The sequence below is a fragment of the Anolis carolinensis genome, chromosome 1 (genome assembly GCF_035594765.1).
Source record: "Anolis carolinensis isolate JA03-04 chromosome 1, rAnoCar3.1.pri, whole genome shotgun sequence".
In the NCBI taxonomy this organism is placed as follows: domain Eukaryota; kingdom Metazoa; phylum Chordata; class Lepidosauria; order Squamata; family Dactyloidae; genus Anolis; species Anolis carolinensis.
Genome location: NC_085841.1, coordinates 343,399,755 through 343,425,844, shown reverse-complemented (window position 1 = coordinate 343,425,844; position 26,090 = coordinate 343,399,755). Strand labels below are relative to the sequence as shown.

At 39.7% G+C, this 26,090-nt stretch overlaps 1 protein-coding gene across 6 annotated transcripts in view; it reads left to right on the top strand.

The window, feature by feature from the left end:
• Positions 1-22,103, top strand: part of syne3 (spectrin repeat containing nuclear envelope family member 3) — a 103,560-nt gene extending 81,457 nt beyond the window's left edge. For all 6 annotated transcript variants that reach the window (XM_062968445.1, XM_062968440.1, XM_062968443.1 and 3 more), the window contains one exon: positions 8,276-22,103. In XM_062968445.1, the coding sequence (XP_062824515.1) occupies positions 8,276-8,473 (198 nt within the window). In that variant the 3' untranslated portion in view covers positions 8,474-22,103. The remainder of the gene's footprint in view (positions 1-8,275) is intronic.
• The last annotated feature ends 3,987 nt before the right edge of the window (positions 22,104-26,090 follow it).

Sequence of the window (26,090 nt, the reverse complement as noted above, 5' to 3'; positions counted from 1 at the left end):
TATATAGACCAAATAGCCATCTGAGAGCAATGCTAGTCATTCAAAGGTAAGGAATAAATGCTTGGCTCTACAAATGTTTTGATTTTTACTGGCATGGCCTGTGGGAGGGGATTATAGAACATATAGCACAAAACATTTGTAAGGCCAAAGATTACTATCTCCAATTTTGGAAGTCATCCATTTCACATCCTTTACATCGCATGTGATTTTAGGACAGGGCTGGGTATAATTCAAGTTTGTAGCATCTATTTTGTACTGCCAGTGATATTTTTTTAGAATGTAAAAAAAGTCAAGTGCAATGGGGAAAGGTTTAAAAAAATTGCAGGAAATTTTAAAATCAAAGATACAGTTAAAAGGTAATGGTTTCCCTTGGCATTAAGTCTAGTCATGTCCGACTCTGAGTGATGGTGCTCATCTCCATTTCAAAGCCAAAGACCCAGCGTTGTCCATAGATGTCTTCAAGGTCATGTGGCCAGCATGACTGCATGGAGCGCCATTACAGTCCCCCTATTAATCTACTCACATTTGCAGGGTTTTGAACTGCTAAGTTGGTAGAAGCTGGGGCTAACAGCAGGAGTTCACCCCACTCCCCGGATTCAAACTGCCGACCTTTTGGTGAGCAAGTTCAGCAGCTCAGCGTTTAACTGGCTGCGCCATGAGTTTGAATCTGGATTATTTTTGGGAATGCCAAAAAAAACAGACACAATCACTAAACTTCAAAGTACTGCACTACATGAACAAAGAAAAAAAACACCCAAAAAACTTTGTCAAAAACTGGGAACCATTTCTAAATTTAAAAAAAGAAAAGAAAGAGGGACATTTTTTTATAGAAGATTTCATAATTTAATCTGCCAGAATCTTTGTATAGAATCTATAAAAAATAACTATCATGTTTTAAAAGGAAGAATAGAAAACTATTGGCGTAGGAAGGAAGAACAGAACTCTTAACTTGAAGAATGGGAAATCACTACAATAGGAAGGGTGTCTTGAAATATTAGTTAAATTCACCCAAAAACTGTATCAACTTATCCATGGGTCAGTGTGAAAATACTGCATTTTAACTATTATCAAAAAAGGAACCATCTCCTTCTTTGAATAGAGTGGATAAAGGTGATGGCTTAATTCATCCTGAAGAACCTAAAAGAAGCACCAGCCCTCTATCTCTGGCCGTTTTGAAACCCTGGACAAGGAAATGGTGGCATTGGACAGATGGACCTGGCCAGCTGTGCTGGCACTGGCCTTTTCCCTTCACCACAGAGTGACATATCCACTGGTCACATCAAAATCCATAATTTCAGCCCACAAACTAGGCCCCAACTAATTGTGAGGTCAACTTACACATACGTATACAGGCAGTCTCCAACTTACAAACAAGATAGGTTCTGTTTGTCTTTATGTTTTGGCTGCCTGTGCCAAAACTTCAGAAGATTTCACCTCACTTTCTCTCCCAGTGATAATTGGATTTTGAAAAATTTGGCTTGTTGTGGAAACAAGGATTGGTGAGAAAGCTTCAGTGGAGACACCCTTTCCCCATGATGATTCTTTCAGGTGTGATTTTGCCTTCTGGGCGGGTCGATTTCTCTCAATTCCTGTTGTCTCAAAGGTTTTTTTATAAAGAGCCCTCCGTATACTTTCTGGGCCTTGTGTGGAGCTGCCTTGAATTGTTTCAGGCCCATGAAAAGGCATTGTTTTTTCCCAACCAGGATCAGTTTTACACTACACAATTGTATCACTATGATTCCTTTTAATTGCTATGGTTCTATTCTGTGATTTCGGAAGGGAATATTTATAATTCTTTGCCAACCATCTGTGGTGTTTCATGGGACTACAGCCTTCAAGATTTCTTGGGATATAGCCAGCGCAGTAAAAGCAGAATCATAGTGCTATATTTGTATAGTGTGAACGGGCCTTAAAATTGCCACTGCCTTACAAAGGTGCTGTGGTTTCTTTCTCCTCGTTCAACATAAACTTTAATATTCCCAGTGGAGGCAAGGCTGGGAAAGCAGTAACTGCAGAGAAATATGTTGGCAGTACTCACAGGCACACTATATTCCCTCCTGTTGTCATTTTCCCCCTCCTGTCTGCTCACAGAATCATTTTTTTATTATACATTTTGAAAAGAGTTATTAATGACCACCAGATGTAGCATGTGTAAAGGGCACCACACTTACTCACTTAGTCAAAATGCCAAGGGCAAGGAAAATGAACATAGAGCAAACATGAATGGGCAAAGTTAGGCTGCCAGTCTGGATTCTGTTAGATATTAATGGCAACTTTTCAAAGATACTGTAATTTTCTACCCATAAGCATGCTAGGCTTGGCTGAATGTTTAAATGACTTTAACAATCCTGTGAACTCAGATCTGAAGATACCCCAAGGGTCATTTAGTCCAATTGTATAGCAATGCACTGTTGATAATTAGCCATCCAACCTCTGCTTTAAAATCCAATAAGGAGCACTTGGCCTAAATACCTTAAAGGCACCAAATCCTGTCAGATCTTGGAAGCTAAGCAAGGTTAGCTCTGGTTAGTACTAGGATGGGAGACCATCAATGGATACCTGGTGCCATAGGCAATGTTTTAGAGGAAAGAAACTGCAAAACCACCTCTGAGTATACTATGCTTAAGAAAAACTTATGAAAATCATGGGTTTGCCATAAGTTTACAAGTGACACAAATACACACAACACATATACTCCTGAGGCAGTCTATATCACTGTCAGATAGTAATTATTAACACTGAGAAACTTTTCTTGATTGTTTAGTCAAAATCTCATTTCTCTCATCTGAATTTGTGTTGAAAATACCTCCAGCTCTGATATGCTATTGAATCTTCTCTGCAACTCTGGAGAACCATTGTCAGAGTAGAAAACACTGAGTTAGATGGGTCAGTGGTCTAACTTGACATATTTTGTATTCCTGCCAGTTTCTGTCTGCTGTCTGAGGGATAGTGAGATTTGTAGTCCAAAAAGTAACTTTTCTAAACTGTAATTCCTTCTTGTGTCTCACATTTTACCTGTTCATAGTGCTCTATATCAGTGGGTGCCCAGGGATGCAGATATGGGGAAAGGACAAAATGATGCAATTGCTTCCCTAAATAAAGCCCCACCTTAATTTTCCTTCAGTCCCCACATTTCTGGGATTGTAATAACTTAAAACTTCCGATAGGCATTGAGAAATACAGTTTATGCATCCATAGAGGGGGGGCAGGCAAGCCAATGCAAATAGGTATGAATGATACCCAGTATCTCATTTTCTGCAATGTTAGAAACTGGGGAACTAAAACAAAACATAACTGGGGGAAGATTTTTTTTTTAATTTAAGGGGCAATGCCTTCATTTTGTACCCATCATCCCTGCTCCTTTCTCTGGGCTACAGTCTTCAGTCTTCATTATTGTCAATGGTGAGATTTTCCTGGCTCAAGTGAAAACAAATTGCTGTCCCAACCTTTGGTCTCTGAGGCCCCTTCCACACAGCTGAATAAAATCCCACATTTTCTGCTTTGAACTGGAATATGTGGCAGTGTGGACACAGATAACCCAATTCAAAGCAGATATTGTGGGATTTTCTGCCTTGATATTCTGGGACATAGGGCTGTCCGGGAGGGCCCTGAGATACATCTCAATCACAGAAATAAAAATGGAACACAAATACTTATATTAATAATAGTAATAGTAGTAGTAGCAATAATAATAATATGAACTTCAAAGACTCTGGCAGAAACCAGTACAGGTCGTCCCGGTGGTGATCAGCACATTGGGTGCCATGCCAAAAGATCTCAGCCGGCATTTGGAAACAATAGACATTGACAAAATTACAATCTGCCAACTGCAAAAGGCCACCTTATTGGGATCTGCGCGCATCATCCGAAAATACATCACACAGTCCTAAACACTTGGAAAGTGTTCGACTTGTGATTTTGTGATATGAAATCTAGCATATCTATCTTGTTTGCTGTGTCATACAACGTTGTTGTGTCAATAATATGAACTTCTACTCCTATATCTCCCTAGCCCATGATCAGGGATTCTGGAGTTGTAGTCAAGGCATCTCAAAGGCCAAAGGTTGAGAACCACTGCTCTCTAGGCCTTAAGAGCATAACGTTTCTATTGTGTCCCCGGTCACATGACTTTGAGCTTCCCACTCCTTGATCCTGCAGCGACATCACAATACCGGGATTGTGGCAGCGCGGCATTTCCATGGCAACCAGCTGAATCACTAACACAGGATAGCAGCCTCCGCTGCACAATCAGGCAATGCCAAGGGGAGAGGGTGGGAGGCAGACTGTGGCAGGGATGCTAAATTTATACAACTTCTGTAGCTGTTAGCCTCCAAGGGTGCTGGAGATCAGCTGAAGTGGGAAATGAGAGCTGCATTGTGTCACTTGTTAGCAAAACATCAAGTGCAAGAACAAAACATTATGCTGCCTGGATCGAAGGACAAGGCAATACCAACTTCCTTATAACAAAGCTCAGGGCTGTAGTTCAAATTTCATCACAGTCCTGAGTTCAGATAAGCTATTTCACATTTCAACACACAACATGTTGCAATAATAAAGTTGGAAGAGACCACATGGGCCATCTAGTCCAACCCCTTGACATGCAGGAAACTCACAATCTAAGTACTTCTGACAGATGGCCATCCACCCTCTGTTTAAAAAACTCCAAGGAAGGAGCCTCCATCACACTCCAAGGCAGAGAGTTGCTTATATATTATATGAGAAGCATTTCTCACCCCTAGAAGCAACTGTTTAGATCCTAGAAAAACAATTGTGGATGAGTCATACATTCTCACTCCCAGAAAACTATGTGATAAGTTCACCTTGGATCACCATAAGTTGGAAATGACTTCAAGGCGTGCAGCAACAAAAGCTACATTTGTGTGAACACTGGATCCATCTCTTCTTTAAAGGAGGGGACAGAAGGGACCATAACTCAGTGGTAGGGCACATTTCTGTATGCAGAATCTCCTACAGTCTTCAGCACAATCTATCTAAATTGGAATTAGCTTTTTTCCCCATGTGCTGCATGCAATTCCACCCTCCCCTTTTGCTACTCCTTTTGCACAAGTGAATGAGCAATCCAGGAAGTTTTTTATTAACTACAGTAGAGTGTCCTGTTTCATTTGAACTGAGGAACTGTTTTGCAGAGTTGAAAGTGTTACTAAAAAAAAGGAACTTGTTCCACTTCTCTGTGGTTCACCCACTAGGTGCAAGTAACAGATGGCTTCTGAGATCTGCTCTGGTTAATGGCTTCAGAACAGGTCAGGATATAAAGCTATGGCTTGAGGTTGACTTAATGTCCCAGGTGATTTCAAAGCCAGTAACCCTAGTTTCCTGTTTCAGTTAAAATGGAAAAAATATAATGACTTATTTGCACACTTACACAACGGGGCTGCCTAGCATAGAGTAGGACGTATCTTGGCTTAAGCGTAGATACTCTATGTTGTCCATTGTCTCTTGCTGGCCACTTTGTCCTCCCATCTGATGGTAACAAGCCAAACTCCAGAACAGCTTTCCTTTGCCTGGAGTGGAAATCCATGTGCCAATGAACTACAACTCCCATGTTAACTGGGGAAGGTGGGTATTGCATTGTGACTCATTGAAGGAGCATGAGGTTGGATAAAACTGTTATATAATTTTCCCACTGGACACAAGAGGAATTTGGGTGAACCAGATGAGAAGCAGAGTGGTTGGATTCTTTCTCTCAGACCTTGTAAAGAATATTTTAAAATCCAGACACTGCTTTCAGGAGAAAGATCTGGCAACCTGTCATGAATGTTAATGAGGACAGAATGAGTTGCTGTTCTGTGACACCTAACTGGTCTTGTTCTTTGTTGTACTGGTGTTCTCAGAGAGAGACCATGCCTTTCTGTAAGGCCATTAGATTTCTGGCCTAGTTCTTCCCTTGCTCTTATTATAACAAGCCATTGCTGAGCAGCAGACATAGTTGTAAAGGGTACTGTGTGGTGAACTCAAATTTCACCATCTGTTCCACTTCCCTTTTATTCTCTGGCATCTTGTAAAATGTGAGATTTCTACAGGAAATAATGAAAAGAAGCCAGCTTGAATGGAATAGGGAAACATTCGGCTACCCTCCTGCCCCTCTGAGATTGAATAGAGAAAGCCCAGGGCTTGCTTCAGAAGTTGAGGAAGAAGCCAAAACAGTAGGTGTATTTAGCAAATATATTGCAAACTAGGAGAATTTGAGGCTTCTACATGAAGGGAAGAGTAAGGAAACTCACACTTTTCTGTAAGGGAATACCCACCAAAAACAGCAATTTATTTCTGCCCAACAACCACTAAGTTCCTGTCTGGCATTAGAACAATTTGCAGGGAAATGTAACCAGAACTTGGAAATCACTAAATTAAGACTAAAAGCAATTGCATTCTCCCCTGAGTAGACTGAAGCTGAGAAATTGTCTGAAAAAATTCCTTTACAACCCCTGGTGTTTCCTAAGAGAGTTAATGTCTGGCAAATTGTCACACCTATATTGATTCCAGGCTCATGACTCTTGGAAACCACCTTTTATGATACCCAGAAATGTCAACACATTTGGGTCATAACCTCTTTCCTCTAAGGGTGTAGACCGAGTCTCCATGGAAGTACTTTGTGATCATAAAGAGGGCACTTTCCCTATAAAATATAAAAAAGCAATATTTTATTGGAAAGATGCTAATAACCAAATAACCTCTAATGAATGATTGCTCAGAAACAAGTTGCACACAATATTTAAAGCTGGAATTTAATTTGGGAGTAAATCTTCCTTTGGTGTCAGTAGAGTAATTGTCTCCAAAAAGAATTTTCAGAAAGAAAGGCTTAAATCACATATATGTATACTGTTTCCCAGATCCTATTCATCTCAACCTCATTCCCCACTTAACTCCCCAAACTGGTTCTATGTGCTTTTAAAAAACAAAAAACAAAAAAACACCTGCATCTTAGATGTTTCATCATGCCTTAAAGAATTTCAACTTCATTACTGGCTTTGGAGGGCATACAAAAATGGCAATCACAGGATGTACAACTGATTTGCACTTCTAGATGTTCACATTTAATAAGATCTCTGTCATACTTTTTGTCCCCCTCTGCTTATTTTGGTGGGAAAAATGTATCCAACATGATGGTAGGAATCCAGTTTCACTTTATGTCTTTAACATGGCAACAAGTTCTTTTCATTAAAAAAAAACCCAACAGAATCTTTGTATGAACTTTAAGTGTATCTTTGAGTCCATCCTGAGAGAAAAGAAAACTCAGAAACTCCCTGATTTTGTTCCTGTCTTTTCCATACAAAAAAAGAGTGAGAGCAGGGGAGATCTTCATGATAATTTCCCCATCCTGAAGTAAGATCTCCATAATTGCAGAACCCAAGTCTGTTGTTTTACCTACTTGAACCTGGGTGAAATTGATCTCTCTAGCCATTTTTGGGTCCTCTGGGTGATTTTATAGTGTACCTCCTCTAAAAGTTACTATATAGTTGCTTTAGAGGATATAGAAAATTTCTAGAAAATATACCTCTTTAGGAATCTCTAGAACAGTGATTCTCAATCTATGGGTTCCCAGATGTTTTGGCCTTTAACTCCCAGAAATACTAACAGCTGGTAAACTGGCAGGGATTTCTGGGAGTTGTAGGCCAAAACACCTGGGAACCCACAAGTTGAGAACCACTGCTCTAGATCTTCCAACTCAACTCTGTTGTATTCTGGCACTGGAAATGAGGGAATTTAATGGCATTCAATCATATATAGTTTCACAAAACCACAGCTAGGCCAGATCGTATCTCCCATGATTATGAGGGTTTTATTGTATTCTCATGGAACTCCCAGTATGTGCAAAGATTCCTTATTTCCACTCCCTAAATCAGCATTTTCCAAATAGAAACGTACCTCTCCATGGCTGGCTGTGTTATCCAGAACTACCTATGCTATTTGGCCCAAGAAACATAGTGACTGTTCCCAGCACAGCAGAATCTCTAGCTCCTCCAATGCAACTCTGTGGTCAACTTCCAGCAAAAAAATGATCATAGTTTTACAGTGGAGGACCCAGAAATTCCCAGAGAGAACATTTCAATCAAACTTGTGAATAATTTAACCCACAAAAGTCAAATGTACTAATATGGAGGACCAATTGTTGTTAAGCTGCACAGCTTCAGATTAGACTTTAACAGCCTGGCTCCATGTTCTCCACACTACTTATAGGCCCTTCTGAAAACCAAACTGAATCCAGATTTCCATAAGGTTGGACTTTATTAATTCATCTCTGGCTTGTGTCTTTCAGGGAAAACCAACTGGAGTATGCTCTTTTCTACGTCGTGTCTGCTGTGCAGCTTTGCCTCTTCAGCTGCTCTTGTTGTTTCTGCTACTCCTTGCCTTCCTGCTTCCTCTAGCAGAGGAAACACACAGTTGCAAACTGGCCAACAACTTTGCACGCTCCTTCAACCTGATGCTTAGATATGAGGGGCCACCACCAACTTAAGTTCCTCCAACACTCTCCTCAGGTGCCTTTGAGAAGACAGCTTGGACTGGCCGAGTTACTTTCCCCTCAAGAGTGTCTTCTTCTTCGGGTCCCCTTAGGCTCCAAAACAACTAGTAAGAGATTTAACGTTAACTGGAAACTTGCTCGAAATACCCATATTACCCATTGTATCCTCAGGCTGTAGAAAGGAAGTAATCGTATTTAGAGCTGAAATTATATTTTTTAAAATATATGGCTATATTTATACTGTATATATGATTTTTATATATGTATATCTCAATGAAAGATGTCCTGAAACCAGTATTTTCAGTCTAATCCTGCCAGTTTTTTAAAAAAATCACTTATGTTTTTGCTAAGTAACAATACATAGTTTTAACTAAGCCTTGCTGAGCACAAAAATCAAAGTAAGGATGTCACAAGGTGTGATGACAAATGTTGAGCTTGGTTTCCCAAAACGGCAGCCATATGTGAAATTCCTTCTCCTTTACTTGTGAATGTATACTTCAGAAATGCTATAAGTGTTACCCGATTAAAAACATCTTTGTTGATTAATTAATCTCTGGAATCTGCATAAACTCCCCCTGAAACCCACTAACTGTTATTGGGCAAGTCACACTCTCTCAGTTTCGAAGGAGAGCAATGGCAAATGCCCTCTGAACAAATCTTGCCAAGAAAACCATTTGATACTATACAGAGTGTGTGCTCCCCTCACAAAATTATATACACACTTAAAAGTTCATAATAGCAGGGGGTGACAATTCCCTCTCATCCCAAAATTAATACAACTTCTGCAAGATAAAAAATCACAGTAGTAGAGAGGTGTCACAAAATTCCATGAGAAACTTTAAATGAGGTTTGCTGCAGTGCATTGCTATGCGGGGATGACAATTTGAATATCTCCCATAAAATTGTAATTTCAGATTGAATTCATTACTCTGATTAAATTATTGTTATAACGTTTATTCTTCAATATAAATGTATTTACATAACCATCAAATAATCACTATAGATGTTATAGTTCTTAATTATATATACATTTTGGAGCACACTCTACAGTCATTACAAGTAATATCTATATGTATTTAAACAATATGTGTATTTTTAAATCTCACTCATTTTCCAGAGCATTTTTTCAATTTTGATCAATTCATCTAAATAATTAATTAATTAAACACTGCAACCCTAAAGAAAACGTTCTTTATTTTATTGGCTCCTATAAAACCGCAAAATCACATCTTTTAATGTTTGCATGTTTACATATTATGAATAAAAAAAGGTTGCCATTTTGGGTATCAGCTATAAGGTTCTCATTGCATCCTGTTCCACCAAAGTATGATAAGAGATTATCCAGGGAATGCCTTACAGAATGCCGTGAGGAAAAGTTATTCATATATTTAAGGCAAAAGCTGCTTTTTAAAGTGTGGGTGTTTCTAATTATTTTGTTTCCTTAGCATTCTTAATGTGGCCCAATTAGGAAACCAGCAAAATACTCAGTAGGTGCTTCAAAGAGAAGAGTATATGTGGAATTTGGAGCCTTGTAAAGAGCAGAGATCCAAAGCCTCCAGAAATACACCTATGTATGGGAAAGTATACGTTTTATGCAGAGCTGAAAAAAAAATTGTGTTGGCAGCTACATCTTCATCTGTCTCATCTCAGTTTCTAAGTAGGCACATATTCTCATGTAACTGTTCCTTGATCGTATGTCATTCAGCACATGTTGGAATAGAACATAAAAAACAGACTTTTCATGTCTGGTCTCTCAGCTCATTATGGAATAGATCTGCAGAAATGTGCAGCCATTTGTTATTTTTGCCTCATGGGAACATAAGACGATCCCGTGGGACCAGACCAAAGGCCTACCTGAACCAGCAGTCACAAGTCAGTTACCTATGGAAACCCCATCAGCACAATAATGCCTTCTTACTCAGGTTCCTCAGCAACTGGTACTAATACTGGAGCTAGCATCCACCCCATAGCTTTCCTAGTAATACAAGTTGAGTATCCAATATCCAAAAAGAGCTGGGACCAGAAGTATTTTAGATTTCAGATTTTGGAATATTTGTACTTGCACAATACAATAAACATAAAATTTGTTTTATATAAACCTTGTACACTTATTCTGAAGGTAATTTTGTAAAACATTTTAATAGTTTTGTGCATGAAACAAAGTTTGTACAATGCACACTGAATTATCGGAAAGCAAGGATGTTACATTCTCAGCCACCCATGTGGATAATTTTGGACTATGGGCTATTTTAGATTTCATAATTTTGGATTGGGCATACTCAGCCTGTATGTCAAATGGCATTTCTTTCAAATCCAGTAGGGTGGGTGACCATTACTTCATCTTCAGTGCATGAATTCCACTGTTTAATTGTGTGTTCTTTGAAAAATATATTTCCATTTCGTCTACTCTGAATCTATAGATTCTGTTGAGAGGCTAAAAAATGTCTCTTCAACCCAAACTCCTATGATACAACATCTTTGGCTATGTTGGCTATGGCTAATGAGACTTCAATTTGCCAACCCCTGCTTTATATCTTACCTCATTTTACAAATACCTCTGTCCTTTCTCCCCTAAACCTAAAAAGGTCCCTTTCCTTATGTATAAGTTACTTTGCCTCTTTGATCATTTTATTTGCTGTATCATACAGCTTTTCCATTTTTGAAATAACTTCAAACTACATGACCTAGAACAACTCATCATTTTTCTTGCTTCACCACTCTCTTTTATAGGGTGATTCAGAACAGTTGTCAACCTGGAATGCATGTAGTACTCTCAATGGAAAACCACTATGCTGCTGCCATTATTTGGGGAATGAAATATAGGATGCCATTTAAGGACACAGAAGGGAGGGGGAGTCCTGCCACCAGGTTATGCAGGTGCATTTGTGTGAAAAAGCATAACTGAGGATAGAGTCCTGTATTAAGCACAAAGATGCAATTTGAAGAATCGTTAAATGTTACTTTAGACATTGATTGTTGGTTTTAATGTAGTTGAGATAGGGGGAAAGACAGAGAGATACCTATATAGTTGGGATGGGTTGTGGGTGACTCAAATTCAGCTCCCCACTGAGCCAGGAAACTCAGGGAGGGATTTCAAGCCAGGCACTTTATCTCAACATAAATCTTGGGCTTTTCCAAATTGATCTAAATATGTGATTTATCACAATAGAGTTTCCTGGGTTTTTCTGAGTTTTGTTGATTGGTGTTACTTCTATATCTACTTTTCCAACTCTTGTAAGGAGTTTGTAGTGGTTGTTATTGTTAATTGCTGTCAAGTCAATTTTGACTTATGTCAATCCTCTAAAAGAGAGACCTCCAAGCAACCTATCATTAATATCCCTGCTCAAGTCTTTTATACCTGGGGCCATGGCTTCCTTGGTTGAATCTATCTTTTCCTACTGCCAGTTATCTTCCCACCCATTATAGCTTTTTCTTGTGTCATGTCTTCTCTTTTTAAATTCCCATGTGTGTTGACATTTAAAAGAAACTTTTGCAGCAAGTGTCAGGAAATGTCAAAATAGTTTGAGAAATAGAAACATAATTTGGATATTTTTATTTTCAAAAGCCCTGAGCATCACAACTTTGTGACATATTTGTGGCATCTGAAGAGTTCCTAATCATCTAGGCTTCTAAGCACATTGTTCCCCTGTTTCCGGGAGAATATATACAAAAAAGCAAGGAAGAAAGAAGGGTTAGAGGTACCTTATTGGTCTCAAAAGTGCAGACAGTAATATAGTATTTAATATTATTTATATGGATTTATATCTTCCCTTTTCCCCAAAAAAACAGATGGAATTCACAGAACAAAAATTAGAAGCAAAACCATTTAAACCTACATCAATCATTCGTATCTATGTGTGTTCCTTCAAGTCATAAAGTCATTGAATTATGGCAACCCCATGAATTTCATAGGAATACTCATGGGTAGTTTTGCCAGTTCTTCCTTCTGCATGATAACCTAGCACCTGATACTGTGGTGAATGGTCTCTCATCTCAGTACTAACCAAGGCTGCTTAACACAAAAAATCAGATGGGATTTGGTGTCTTTAGAGTATAGAAAACAAGTTAACAATGAATTTTTGCCATCTTTTTTGCACTCTGTTGTTTTGGGACTGCCATTTGCTCCTTGAAGAACAGGACATGATGGTTTGCTACTCATTTTTCAAGTCCAAGAAGCTGAAGCTTCTTTCAAAGACTGAAAGAGATAGGAAGTTTTCTGTCACAATTGAAGCCACCAAGGCTCAAGCAGAATGAGAATGGAAGAAGTATTATTTCATCTGCTATCTGGGCATCATCTGTTGACTGAAGCACTTGCCCCACTTTACCTAATGGTAGGGCTGGCTCTGCTCCCAAATTTTAATCCCCCCTTTTTCAAATGGTGACTTTCAAGTACCTCTGGACTGCTTCACTTCTTACAAGCAGCAAATGTTTGTGCAGAGTCCGGTATGAGAGATGTGTCTGAAGGAGACAGTTGGGTTGTAGGTTGATGGCAGGAGGCATAACAGACATTCTTTCCATGCACAGAGGTCAAAACAAAATAAATGCAACATCATGTGAACATTTCAATGTTGTGCTAATAGTTTCTTCAAAAAGGAAAAGAAAGAAGGAGGAGAGGCTAAATTTGAAACACATTTCCCCTTCTCTGGTTCCAGTGGAAATTATTCTTCTGAATGTTATGGTGAACCCAGATTCTCCAGTGTTATCCAAGAAGCCCACTGAAATCAAGAAATGGAGAGCGTGAATCGTTAGTTGTAATAAATAAGCAATTTGCATGGAGCCACCTCAGACGGGGGAAAAGAATGAAAATGAGGGAAAGGGAAGTTCTCCTGTCCTACCACCCAACTTGAACTCCAGCCCCGCCACAAGGATGAAGCATTCATTTATACTTTTAATTATTAGTTGTGTCAAGCAAAAGCACCCATTCATACTTCTTAACCCATCTGTTCCTTTCCATGCCCCACTTTCATATTCTTTACACTGAACAGCCAACTTCCTCCTCCATGCTGGATGAAATCATCCAGTTGAACAGCAAAAAAGAGGGCAGGAAAAAGGGTAGAATGAGGAAGGAGTTGAGTTACGGCAGATCCGAGCCTCATCCAGTCCTAAGACACAGACCCCCATGGTGGCATAAATTAGGCTAGGGCTAGGATAGTCCTAAATAATTTCCTCCACCCCCACCATCACCCTGCAGCATGGCTTTAACTCAGCTAGAGCTAGCTCCATTGGCCCTTGACCAATTGGGTAGTTAGAAGATTACCTTAAACACAGAGTACATACATCTCTTTGCAGAAGTCTGAAAAAGAGAAAGCCTGGCAAGGACAGAGACTGCCATGTAGGCATGTCAGAGTGAAACCTCGAGACATCTCTTGTCTTTTTCATGACTGTATAGGAGAGGGAATTTCAACAGATGTTGCTTATTATTTGGCTGCATGACAAGCAACATCTTCTTCTACACAGCCATGAAAATGACAAGCGATGTCTTTTGTTTTCACTCTGACAACCCTACGGACATGAAATTCCTGCTATAAAGTAATGGCTGTGATCTATAAGTAATGCTTTAAGATAGCAAAGGATAGAAAAATTCTGTATGGAACTCTTTCTCTTAGAGATAGACAACTTTGGTAATAATTCCTCCTGACCTACTGTGGACCACATGTCCACTGAAAATGTGTGTGTGTTTCAAACCAAAAGTGTGACTTTTTGGGATTTTTCACACCACACAGCACTAACAGCTACCAAATTCTATGGATTCCTGGTGTTTGTAGTCTGATAAAGAAATAAAGCCTTTTGGCTGAGCATTCCATATACTCCTCCGTAAACTACAAATACCAGGATTTCATAAAATGTTGCTATTGTAGTTATAAATAATGCTATAATTGCATATCATGAAAGAGTCCCCAGGTTTGAAAGAGGGGCATGAGAATGAGGACCTGTACCTCATTTTACAGGAGAAATGCTCCTAGGAATGTGATATCCCATGTTTTGCCTAACAAAACCAATATTTTTATATTGGTGGAAGTGACTCCAACTGCTGCAAAAATTCAAGGAGAGTCATAGTTTTTATGCTTGCCCACTTCTGCTTTGCTACAGTCTTTCTTGCAGGGACATCCATTGTTCCCCTGTTATTGTTTGCTGTGCTGATGGTTAACTAGCTAAGCATGTACACTTTTTAATGGAACACAGTATTTCAAAAGAGACTTCCATCCAAATAGTTTAGTCTAAAAGTTGGTCTACTGTCACAAAATCCCTCCAGCAATTCTAGCTTTCACTACAAATACAGAATTGAACACTGAAGCACAAAAGAGGGGCAGGTTTGATGATGCATGTCAAGTGCATGGAAATAGACAGAAACCGCATATTGATGTTTGCAGCTACTCTTCACTGCACACTTTATCTAGAATCTATTTTCTTGCTGGGGTGCTATCACCTGTGCACAAATGGGATAGACCTCAATGGGCAAAGCATTCAGAGAAGATGAATTTTCTGTCATTTTAATGCAAATATACTTTCTCTCTACAATTCAGAATGATTATGTATGTAAATTGCACTGCTCAAGGCACTAAAGAATACCAAAAAAAAGTGAAATCTGAAAAGCGACTTTTGTGGATTTTTTCCTTCTATGTTTTTTTTTTTTAAATCCTCACTTTGGATGACTAAGTTCTCCCCTGAGAAGCCTGCTAGGTGAAATGAACATATCTTGTGAACAGTCCAAGGGAAAAAAACAGCCCCAGTCTTTGAAAGACCTTGATCTAATATATGAGTTGTAGATGACCATGGCACAATGAAGTAGAAAATCATTCTTGTGCTTCGTAGCCATTTGCAGGAATTAGCATAGTTTTAACCAGCAATGTTGATTATATTAAAGTCTGTTGAAAACAGGATTTGCAGTGGATAAAATGCATTTACTTATGTGAAAAAAGCTCAGAAACATGAGTGCAGAGCCTACATGTAGAAGAATTAGGATCAGGAAACTTTCTACAACTTGGATTCCTCCTGTCATGTTGGACTACAATGTTCATTGCCCCCAGGCAGCTAGCAGTAAACAAAATTGGTCAAGATCCCATTTCTTAAAAAATATCTAATAAAAATGAACCAAAAAAATTTCATTAGCAATCTACATGACCCTATTTCAAAAACAAAAAACAAAACAGATATACAGTATTATGCTTTCCAAAATTTTATTGTCTGTACTTACTGTTAGCTGTTAAAACAAGAAGCCACAAACATGGTTGAAAATACAAGGTTTCAGAATAGATGTTTCAGAACCAAGCACTCAAATCCATCTGTTTTATTCATTTAAAAAATATGTGAAGATCTTTCCCTTTTGTTTTTGAAAAATGCAATTTTTGTGTAAAAATTACATAAAACAATCAAACTAGACAACATTCTTACCCATCTGTACCCAGATGTACTTTAAGAAAAACATTCAACATAAAGCTTGTTTTTCTCTTTGTTTGCATTCTCTATCAGTGGTACTTTTTCATAATATGTAATATTGCTTATCTAGCATAGTTTACTGAAGAGCTTTGAAAAGTTTCCAGTAGCCTATACCAGAGGTAGAATGCATGCAGCCTTCCAGCTGATTGTGTGACTGTTTCCCAGCATACTGAGACTTTGCAGTTAAACAACTGTATAATTCCTACCCCATGTTGTACATGCAGGAGAAATGAGAATCCGGAACCATGCACAAATCCACCTGACCACCCAATTTAGATCAATAAAGTCACTGTTAACAAGGAACTAGGTAATGTCAGATTACTAAACATTATCGGAGTTAAATCTGCAGAGAATAGTATTAAAGCAGCTTTGCAACATCCATTTTCAGTAAGGGGCTGCCATGATGTTATTACATAGGAGAGCCAACAAAAGAGATTGTTGCATTTTAGGGTCGATGTGCATAGGAACTGATGTGCCTTGGGCACCAATGTGCACCAATGCACCAGGCACCCCCAGTGCCCACCTGGACAACAACTAGGGACAGCCATTGTTCATTGCTGGGACCCAATATTGATCAAGACACTGGCTAAAGAGTGCCGACATGCATTGGGACACTCTTGCTGGTGTCCAGATATATATCTTTGCAATTCACTAGGAGGGTTCTGTAATATCTCAGCTACATAGCTAAATATTCATAAAGTCATGTCCCATATACCTCAATGTAGAATCATGGCCAACCTATTTTGGTGCTAGGCAGTTTTAAATATCCTTATATTATCACAGAGTTGGAAGAGATCACAAGGGGCATCTAGACCAATCCCCTGCCATGCAGGAACACACAGTCAAAGCACACCTGACATATGTGTCACAGTTTATTTGATTTTCATAAAACCACAATCCCAGTGTGTTGTCTCTGATGGAAGTATCGACTCCCCCATAAACTATTTTCTCTCCCATATTTAATTGCCGCGGCAAAACAATCAGGTAGAGGGCTTAAGGTTTTTGTTTTTTTAAAAAAAATATTCTGATCCTGAAAGAAATACTTCAAAGGCAATCCTTCTACCATAACTGCTTTTGGGATCCTTTCCCTCTGCGAAAAAGGTGATGCTAAAGTGCAGACAAAATTGCAGTCTAGCGAGCCAGTGTGCTTTTGCTGTTGATTAGACTGAGTGTACATTGGAAGCCGGCTTGTGGGTTGCTCCAGCCAACAATCTGTGACTGAAAAATAGACCTATTAGCCCAGTGAACTATAAGGGGAGGGTCACCTGAGGCCAACAGACAAGTCCAGCTTAGTGTTCCATATATCAGCTGGCTTTGAGATATTTCACTTCACTGCATTAATCCAGCAGCTGTTGCTACTGCTGCTCAGCTTCTCTCTCATTTTGTCTTCCAAAACCAAAGGATGGTTTGTTCGCTGAGGCTATGAGCATTTTAGCAGCTGCTCTAGCCTTTAATCCTCTCCACGGATGTGGTGGTTTTCAAATATTGCACTAGCCATCTTATATTACGTCTAGCTATACAGAGCGAGAGATTGACTATGTGGAATTAAATAATTGTGCTTTTAAGGTCAATGTAGTCAACCATTTTAATGCAGACAGGCATATACAGACCCTCTTCTTTTCTCCATTGGTGTATGCAAAAAAAATTAAATATACAGCAATCTTTATGCAGGATGGAGCATAGTATTCAGACTTTATAAAAAATAAATAAAATAAATCAGCTTTAGTTCTGTTTAATTTAACATTTGAGCATGTGTTTACTAAAGCATTATCAGTAGTCCCTAAAGGAAAAGGCTTATCTTTAGAAATGCAGAACCTGGCCTGCAGTCTAAATGGCACCATCGTAATTGCACTTGGGATTCACAAGCAGCCCATTGTTATTCTCTTCGCTTTGGCAATTGTAAATACTAACCCACCACTGCCTCCTTTAAATGAGAGAGTCAACATGGTGTAATGAGTTGAGTGATGACTAGGACTTGGGAGATCAAGTTTTGAATCTTTGAATTTCTCGTCTTTAGAGGGAGACAACAGGAAACCTTTCTCTGGATAAACCTTGCTGGGAAAACTCCATGATAGGTTTGTCTCCAGTTGCTGGAAGTCAGAAACTACAGCAGCAAACCCTGTAAAACATTTATGAGAAGGGAAAGAAAGATGAGGAAAGGAAATGGAATTTTAATTATGTCAAAGCTTGGGAAAGTTATGGATTGGACTCCAAGAAAACTCCACCAAGCATGGTTAGAGTAGTCTGGAAGTCATACTCCAAAAAGTACCTTTCCAAAAGCCAATTGTAAGATTGGAGTCAGACAACTGAAGAATCATCAAGGTCTTCAACTTCCATGTATAAATAAAAAGCAGAAAACTATGATTAACTTAGAGAAGAGAAGACTTAAAAGGTAATGTCATAGCCATCTTAATACAGTGATCTTTGTGCATTAATCTAAAGTATTTCTATATCTCTAATGTGGAGGTAGATTGCTATAGCCAGTTCCTTTTTCATACAGGTTTATTCCATCCCCTCACTCCAGGATTAATTTTTGAAATAGTACTTTGAAAATAGAGTCATGGTGGTGCAGCAGTTAAACCGCTGAGCAACTGAACTTGCTAACCGAAAGGTTGGCAGTTTGAATCCACGGGACAGGATGAGCTCCCACCATTAGTCCAAGCTTCTGCCAACCTAGCAGTTCGAAAACATGCAAGTGTGAGTAATTCAATAGGTACTGCATCAGAGGGAAAGTAATGGGGCCCCATGCAGTCATGTCGGCTACATCATCTAGGAGGTGTTTATGGACAACACTGGCTCTTTGGCTTAGAAATGGAAATGAGCACCACCCCCCAGAGTTGGATGCGACTAGACTTAATTTCAAAGGAAAACCTTTATCTTTAACTTTACTTCGAAAATGGTACTTAGAATTCTAGCCCTCCTTGATCCCAAATAACTACAACCAGTTTAAGTCATTGGTGCCTAATTCATTTCTCTGAAATTTAACAATCCAAAAGAACGTCATGTAGAAGATGAAACCACTTGTTTTCTGTTTCTCCAGAGACTGGACTGAGATAGATTCAAATTATAAGAAAATGGATTCCACTGAAATATATAGCAATAACCTCTGTACTGTAAAAACTGTTTAACAGTGAAATAGATTTCCTTGGAGAATGTTTGGCTCCTTCAAATATAGGAGGCATTTTTCAGGAATGCTTTAATTATAATTTAATGGTGGTGGGCTTGATTAGATGGCCTTTATGATCCCTTCCAACTCAAAAAATCTATGATTCTAAACATCCAGTGTGTCAGCACCTCTCATTACAGAAACCCATTAGAAAAAATATTACAGACAGAAGTTTCCCATGTTTTTTCTTTAACATTCTTGTTACAACCTATTTCACTCAGCATTAGTTTTCTATCATACATTAGCCTAAAATGTCCCAACAGAAATATCTCAGTATCCAAATATGTAAACCACTTCTCATTGATTCTTTATTTTGTGTTGACCCTGCTCCTGTTTACAGATAACAACATAAACAGTGATTGTCCCTTGAAATGGTATTCTGAAATTAAAAGATGCTAGGATCCTATGGTACTTTAAAGATTAGTAAGTTAATTGTATTCTGAGATGATACTGATGACTTGCCAAAATAATTAGCTCTGGCTATGGAAGTTCATATATTTGAATATATTTTAAGTTATTGATTTTACCCCATTGTTTTCCATTAGTAATCCTGCTTTGTTTCCCCACCATTTTTGTTGTCTCTTTCCTTACCATTAAAAAATAAAGTGAAAAGGAAATATGAAATAGTGATGATGATAATAAAAGCCATTCATGCAAAAGAACTGTTTGTTTTGGTGCATGAAAAAAAGTGTTTCTATTTCTGGAACATAGAAACTGCACAAATCTCTCTTGAGAACTGGATTGTGGTTACCAAATGCTGGAAGTTCATAATGCACAGTATGATATGAATCCAACAAACTGTCAAACCCACATCTTTTGTGAGATTGTAAGCAATGTTATTGTAATAAATTCTAGAGAAAATATGGTATTGAATGTGAGCACAGCTCCTTCCAAAGTAACGTGACGGTGCTTATGCTGTAGTACAACTTAAAATCATTTTCAGAACTGCATTTGTTGCAAGCAGACAAGAAACAATATACTCTATATTTTAGTGTCAACTGCAAGCCATATGAATGTACTAATTTTGCTGTTTCTTCAAATAGATGTGTGTCATTTCAGAGAAAGGGAGCAGGTTAGAGAGGTGATCACTGACTAGCTTGGCTTAATGACAGAGTAGTTGCTTCACATGCAAAAGATCCCAGGTTCGGTCCTTGGCATTGATGGGGGATTGGGATGCAAAGGTCTGAAATCCTGGAGCGCAGCTGCTACTGTGTTTCCTTGAAAATAAGACAGTGTCTTATATTAATTTTGCTCCCAATGACACACTAGGTCTTATTTTCAGATGATGTCTTATTTTGCTCCCTCCTCCGCCAAGGAAGGTTCATGTGGCGCAAAGGAGAAGGAGGGAAAGGTGCGCACCTTTCGCTCCTTCTTCTTTGTGCAGCACTCGCCTTCCTCAGCGGCAGCTGCTCCCTCCTCCTAGGTTTTACTTTTGGGGGATCTTATATTTGGCAATTCACCAAAACTCTACTAGGTCTTATTTTTAGGGGATGTCTTGTTTTCGGGAAAACATGGTAGTCAGCATACATCAGGGATAGAGCTTATAACAGATGCTTATGAACCACTACAGCCATTATTCCTCACCATTGAGCACTATGCTGGGACTAATGGAAAATATAGTCCAACAAGATCAGGAGGTCCATAGGTTCCTAAAACCAGTGTTGCCATCATTGTAGGTGATCCCTCGTGGCTGAGTATGATTGTCTTCCAGAAGTAGAGACCTATTCTGGATCTGCACGGTCTATCACCTTGAGGACTTCAGTTTCCAAACGGAAGGTGGTCCTAACAGGGATTTGCTCGATGTGCCTTCCTCTTGGCACATTTCTCCCTTTCATCCACTGTGTTATAATGGGTGGACCAAAAGTCTAACTGGCTATAAGACTACTTTTTATGTATCTTCCACATATGAAATCATATTTCCTGTATTGCAACTCCTATAAGCAATAAGATGTGTTATCCTGAATAAGATTGATATCTTATCTTGCCCAGAAATTATCTCCACAATCTCAGGTGGATGTATTTTTCAATCTGATGCTCTCTTGAATTGGAGATGCTGTAGATTGGAGCAGGGACATTATGTACACACACAAGAGCTACAATCCTACTTTCCAAGTTCCCCTATAATTCTACATCATCTCATTCTAAAGGACACATAAATATTCACAACCAATATATGCCACTGTGAAACTGTTTTAACTGTCCCAGCTTTCTCCCAACAATTCTGGGTCTTGTGTCACTTGTTGGGAAAGAAAGCTGCAAACTGCACAAAGGGATTCCATAAGTCCATTCAAATGCAATGACTGTTCTGAAGAGGCCTTGATTGTAGCAAACTCTGTCATTTTAATCTGGTTTTGGCCTGTAGTATAGACAAACCCTGTTGCACAATGCAAGTGGACAGCTGGAGAACACAAGCTGCTGGAGCTTAGGAGAACTTGCGTGGTTCAAGGAACAGCTTAGTAAAACAATCCAGATGGCTGAAGCAATTGTGCATATTCTTTCGCTTTCCTTTAGCAATCCTGATCTCCGTAACCATAGGCTACCAGAATAAAAACTCAGCCAACCTTCTCCATTTTCTATATTAGCCCTCCATGTATCTATAGACAAACACACATACTTCAGGGACCACTTCCTTTCCTCTGTCATATGGCATGTAATTTTTGAAAAGCATTTGTAGTGAATTAGGCTCATTTAAGGTAAACAGTAGTGTAGCCAAAGAACTGTCTCTCTACACATGTGTAAGCTATCACAGTTTATATCTGCTCTGAAACAGATTTGGTGTAGCAGACCTTTCCTTCACCTTTCCAGCTTGATAGAGAGAAATGTGGACCAGCCTAATTCTTTCTTTAAACTGAGGTCTTTTGAAGTGTTGCACTTAAAAAATAATAATAAAGAAGACGTTTCTGTGCTTGCATTTAATGTACCTGTGTGAGTTATTTTGTAAATGGCTATTTGCTTCATGTTGAGAACTTTAAAAAAATACATCTATATTTTTATTCTAATAAATGTTTGGGAGTTTGTAAATTCTTGTTGTTCTTGTTGCAAATACCACCATGTAATCTAAGACACAAAACCCCAGAATCTGGAATCAGTTCTAGCATCGGAGAAAAGATTGTTCTGTGTGCAAATATTGGTGAAAATGTTATTTTTTTCAAAATGATAAAATACCATAATGAAAATGGAGGAATGCAGCATACAAGTCCATAGTATGGACTATTGAAATATTGATAATAGCTTCCTTAAAATAACTTGGAATCATAGAGTTGGAAGAAACCTCATGGGTCATCCAGTCTAATCCCCTGCCAAGAAGCAGGAAAATCACATTCAAAGCATCCCCGACAGATGACCATCCAGCCACTAATTAAAAGCCTCCAAAGAAGGAGCCTCCACCACACTCCACAGCAGGGAGTTCTACTGCTAAACAGCTCTCACAGTTAGGAAGTTCTTCCTAATGTTCAGGTGGAAATCTCATTTCCTGCAGTTTAGAACAGCTGATAGGTGTTTCAATCACTCATAGAGCAATTTAGATTTTCAAGATTCATTACTGCACTGCAACCAGGGCAGGTTTCTACAATGCGCTACACTTTTTGCAGAGCCAATTATGCCCTGGATCTGGGATACACTCTCACTTGCCACAGTGGATTTAGACTTTCCTGGGACTTTAAAAAAGGACTTTGATACACATTCCAGCATTTTGTGGCCACTACAGCCTAGAGTCAGCTTCAAACTACATTATATGGACATGCCCTAAATCAGTTAGGGAAGTGTCCAAAACTTTTAATACTATTTTTAGGCAAGATGGAAGAAAGCCTGAAAAAAATACAGACAGATTGTGGTCATATGTTTCTAAACTAAACATGTCTGCAAATAGCCTGCTAACACAACATGAAGTGCATCACTTTGTCACCAATAATGAAGTTAAAGCCAGGGTTGTTGAGTAGGTTAAACAACTTCAAAAACAAACATGTGGAGGTATTTCACAGCTGACAAAACCTACCTACCTTGGTTTACTACCATGATTCCTAAAATGTCATGATAATAGTTTTCACCATACTATCAAAGCAAGGTCCACTAATATTAATAGGCAGGGGTTGAACTGGATGGCCCTTGTGGTCTTTCCAACTCTATGAATCTATGATTTCAATGCTCTAGCAGAGTTGAAGCAGTTTGTGGGACTCCTGTCAAAAGATAATAAGAGGTTCTGCTACTCAGGAAAGGAGACCTGAGTAGGTTTCTAAATGCAAGGACACATTTGCTCAGGGCTATGGAAAGAATTTTGACTGGTGGGCTTTTCATAGTAGACCAACTCATTAGGAGAGGAGATATGCCAATACTTCTATTGAGGGCAAAACTGTTGTTAGCACCTTTTATCACCAACAATTACAAAAAAGTAATAACAACAAAGACTGGATGATCCAGACTGGAAAAAAATCTAGCCACAAAAGGGCAGGGTAGTAAAAAGGAAAAATTACCTAGTGAAATGACTAAGCTGGCTTAGCAAGTTCAACTGTTGGGTTCCTTCTTCTGAAGTTGGTGAACCTGTATTGTAATAGGGTAGAAAAAGAAGAAATAATGTATGATGGTGGTTTGTATGTTACATCCCCAAATAATGTATATACAGCAGTTTTTCCACAGCCATAAGCTTTGCTATCTCTTTATCAAGGCCTCTGAGACTTCCTAGTCCACAGGTTGTTGAGATGCAGCAGGCACATTGCAAATGCTGGTATGCAACTTTAAATTACAAATGGAAAAAAAAGATGTGGTCTTTTTCAACCAGGCTGAACTACTGAAATACACAAATGGCCTTATAACAGCATGCAATGTTCTCCCTGAAGTGGATCTTTGCTATTAGCAAGTACCAGGAAGCACAGGTTTGAAGCAGATGGCCCATATACTGTGATGTCTCATGGGCCTTGTAGTCCTGTTCCTAGTACTATTGTGGCAGACGAGGAGGAAAACATGGGATTTTCACCGGTTCAGCCAGAATCGGAGCCCCTGCACCTGGAGGATGTTTGCCCTCAAGAAGTCAGCCAAACAAGCCTTGGGCAGAATTCTCCCCCGTTTTCTCGAAAAGACAATTATAATAGAGATAGAGGAGCTAGGGAGGCGAATCGCCGGAGCCTCAGAATCGCAGCCAAACAATTAGCTGATTAGGTCTGCTTCCCTTGGGAAATTCTAAGGAGTCATGCATCTGGACGGAGTTGGGTTTCACTTCTAGTTCTCCAGGGAAAGTGTTCTTCTGGCGGGAAACAAGACCCTATTTAGGTGTTTTGCCGCAAGGGAAACCTTGCGGAGCCAACTCGTCAGCTTGAGGAGTGAGATCATGTGTGGACTTTGTAATCCCCAGTTCCTAGTTTCCCGGACCAAGTTCCAAGCCTGCCTTGTTTCACGTTTCGCTACGGACCTTGTTCTTGCTTCTTGTTTGCCTCGTATCAAGTCTTGTCTAGCCAAGTATCAAGTTTGTTTTCCAGCCTTGTTGTCAAGCTTCAATGGACTAAAAGACCTTGTCATCTCCCCACACTATTGCTTGGCAAAGTGTGTGTTTCGGTTAATGGATTATAACTTTGGACTCTAATATCACATATTGGACATTATTTTCCTGGACTATATTTGACCTTTCCTGAAAGGTCTACTTCTGAACTATATTCTTCACTTGTTTTTATTGACTTTATATATTCCTATAATAAAGATATTAGATAGAATCCGGCCTCTGCGCATGGTTATTGGTGTTCTGAAGCCCGGGTCTTGACAGTTTGACTCCGCCACCCTAAGCACCAATTAACCTAGGCCAGGATGTCTACAGGAACCGGGGCGGAAGCCCAACCACTCAGCTACACTATTTCCAAGGAAGAATTCGACAGAATCCGTGATACACTCCGTACGCAGGAGGGAGAAATACGGGGCTTGAAGGAACACGGTGTCCGGCTCCCTGCCCTAGCGCTTCCAACCAAGTTTTCTGGAGAAGCCTCCAAGGTTCATGTTTTCCGTCGCCAGTGCCAGGCGTACATAGAAGCCCGCCAAGCCGAGTTTCCCCAAGAAGAAGTCAAGGTGGCGTGGATTTACAGCCTCCTAGAAGGGCCTGCGGCCAATTGGGCGACGGCGCTATTTGATGCGGGTTCCATGCACCTAAGTTCCGCGCACAACTTCCTGAATCACCTTAGAGCGACATGGGGGATCGAGGACAACGAGGAGGCGGCCGGCCATAAACTCCGGCGTCTTTTCCAAGAGGACAGGCCGTTGTCCCAGTACATAGCCGAGTTCCGGGTGCTGGCTCAGAACACCGGCTGGAACGATATAGCCCTCAGAGGACAGTTTCGTGAGGGTCTCAACATCGAGATGCAGGAAGAAATCTCTAAGGTGGATCCTCCAGATTCTCTTGAGTGTGATGACCCATGGGCCTTGTAGTCCTGCTCAGGACATTGTAATTCCTGATGAAGATGAAAACTTGGGTTTTTTACCTTCCCAGTCTGAACTGGATTCCTCTCTGCCAGATCTTTCCCAGGCAGATCTGGGAACCTTGCACCTGCAAGAAAGTTGTCTCCCAGAAGTATGTCAAACAAGCCCAGAGCCTACTTCTCCCGTATTCTTGCGCCGGGAGTTTTGTAAACAACAGAGAAGTTTGGATTCAGCTTCGCGCAGGAGTGCGAGGATTGCAGCTAAGAATGTGGCCAATTAAGACTGCTTCTCGTGAGAATCTTTGGGGAGTCTCACATCTGGTCTCAGAGTTAGCTTTCGGTTCTGATTCCCAGAGAACTGCTTCGGCGGGAAGCTAGACTCTATTTAGGTGTTTTACCCGCGTAGTAACTTCGCGGAGTCAATTCGTCAGCCTACGGAGCGAGTTGTGTCTGGACAGCGCGCTCCGGTTCAAGCCTCGCTCCTGCTCAAGCCTTGCCTTGCTATCCAGCCTTCGCCTTGCTTCCCAGCCTTTGTTTATCTACGGACTTTGCCTTGTTTCCCAGGATCAATCCTTGCCTTGTTCCACGGATTTATCAAGTTATTCCACGGACCTTG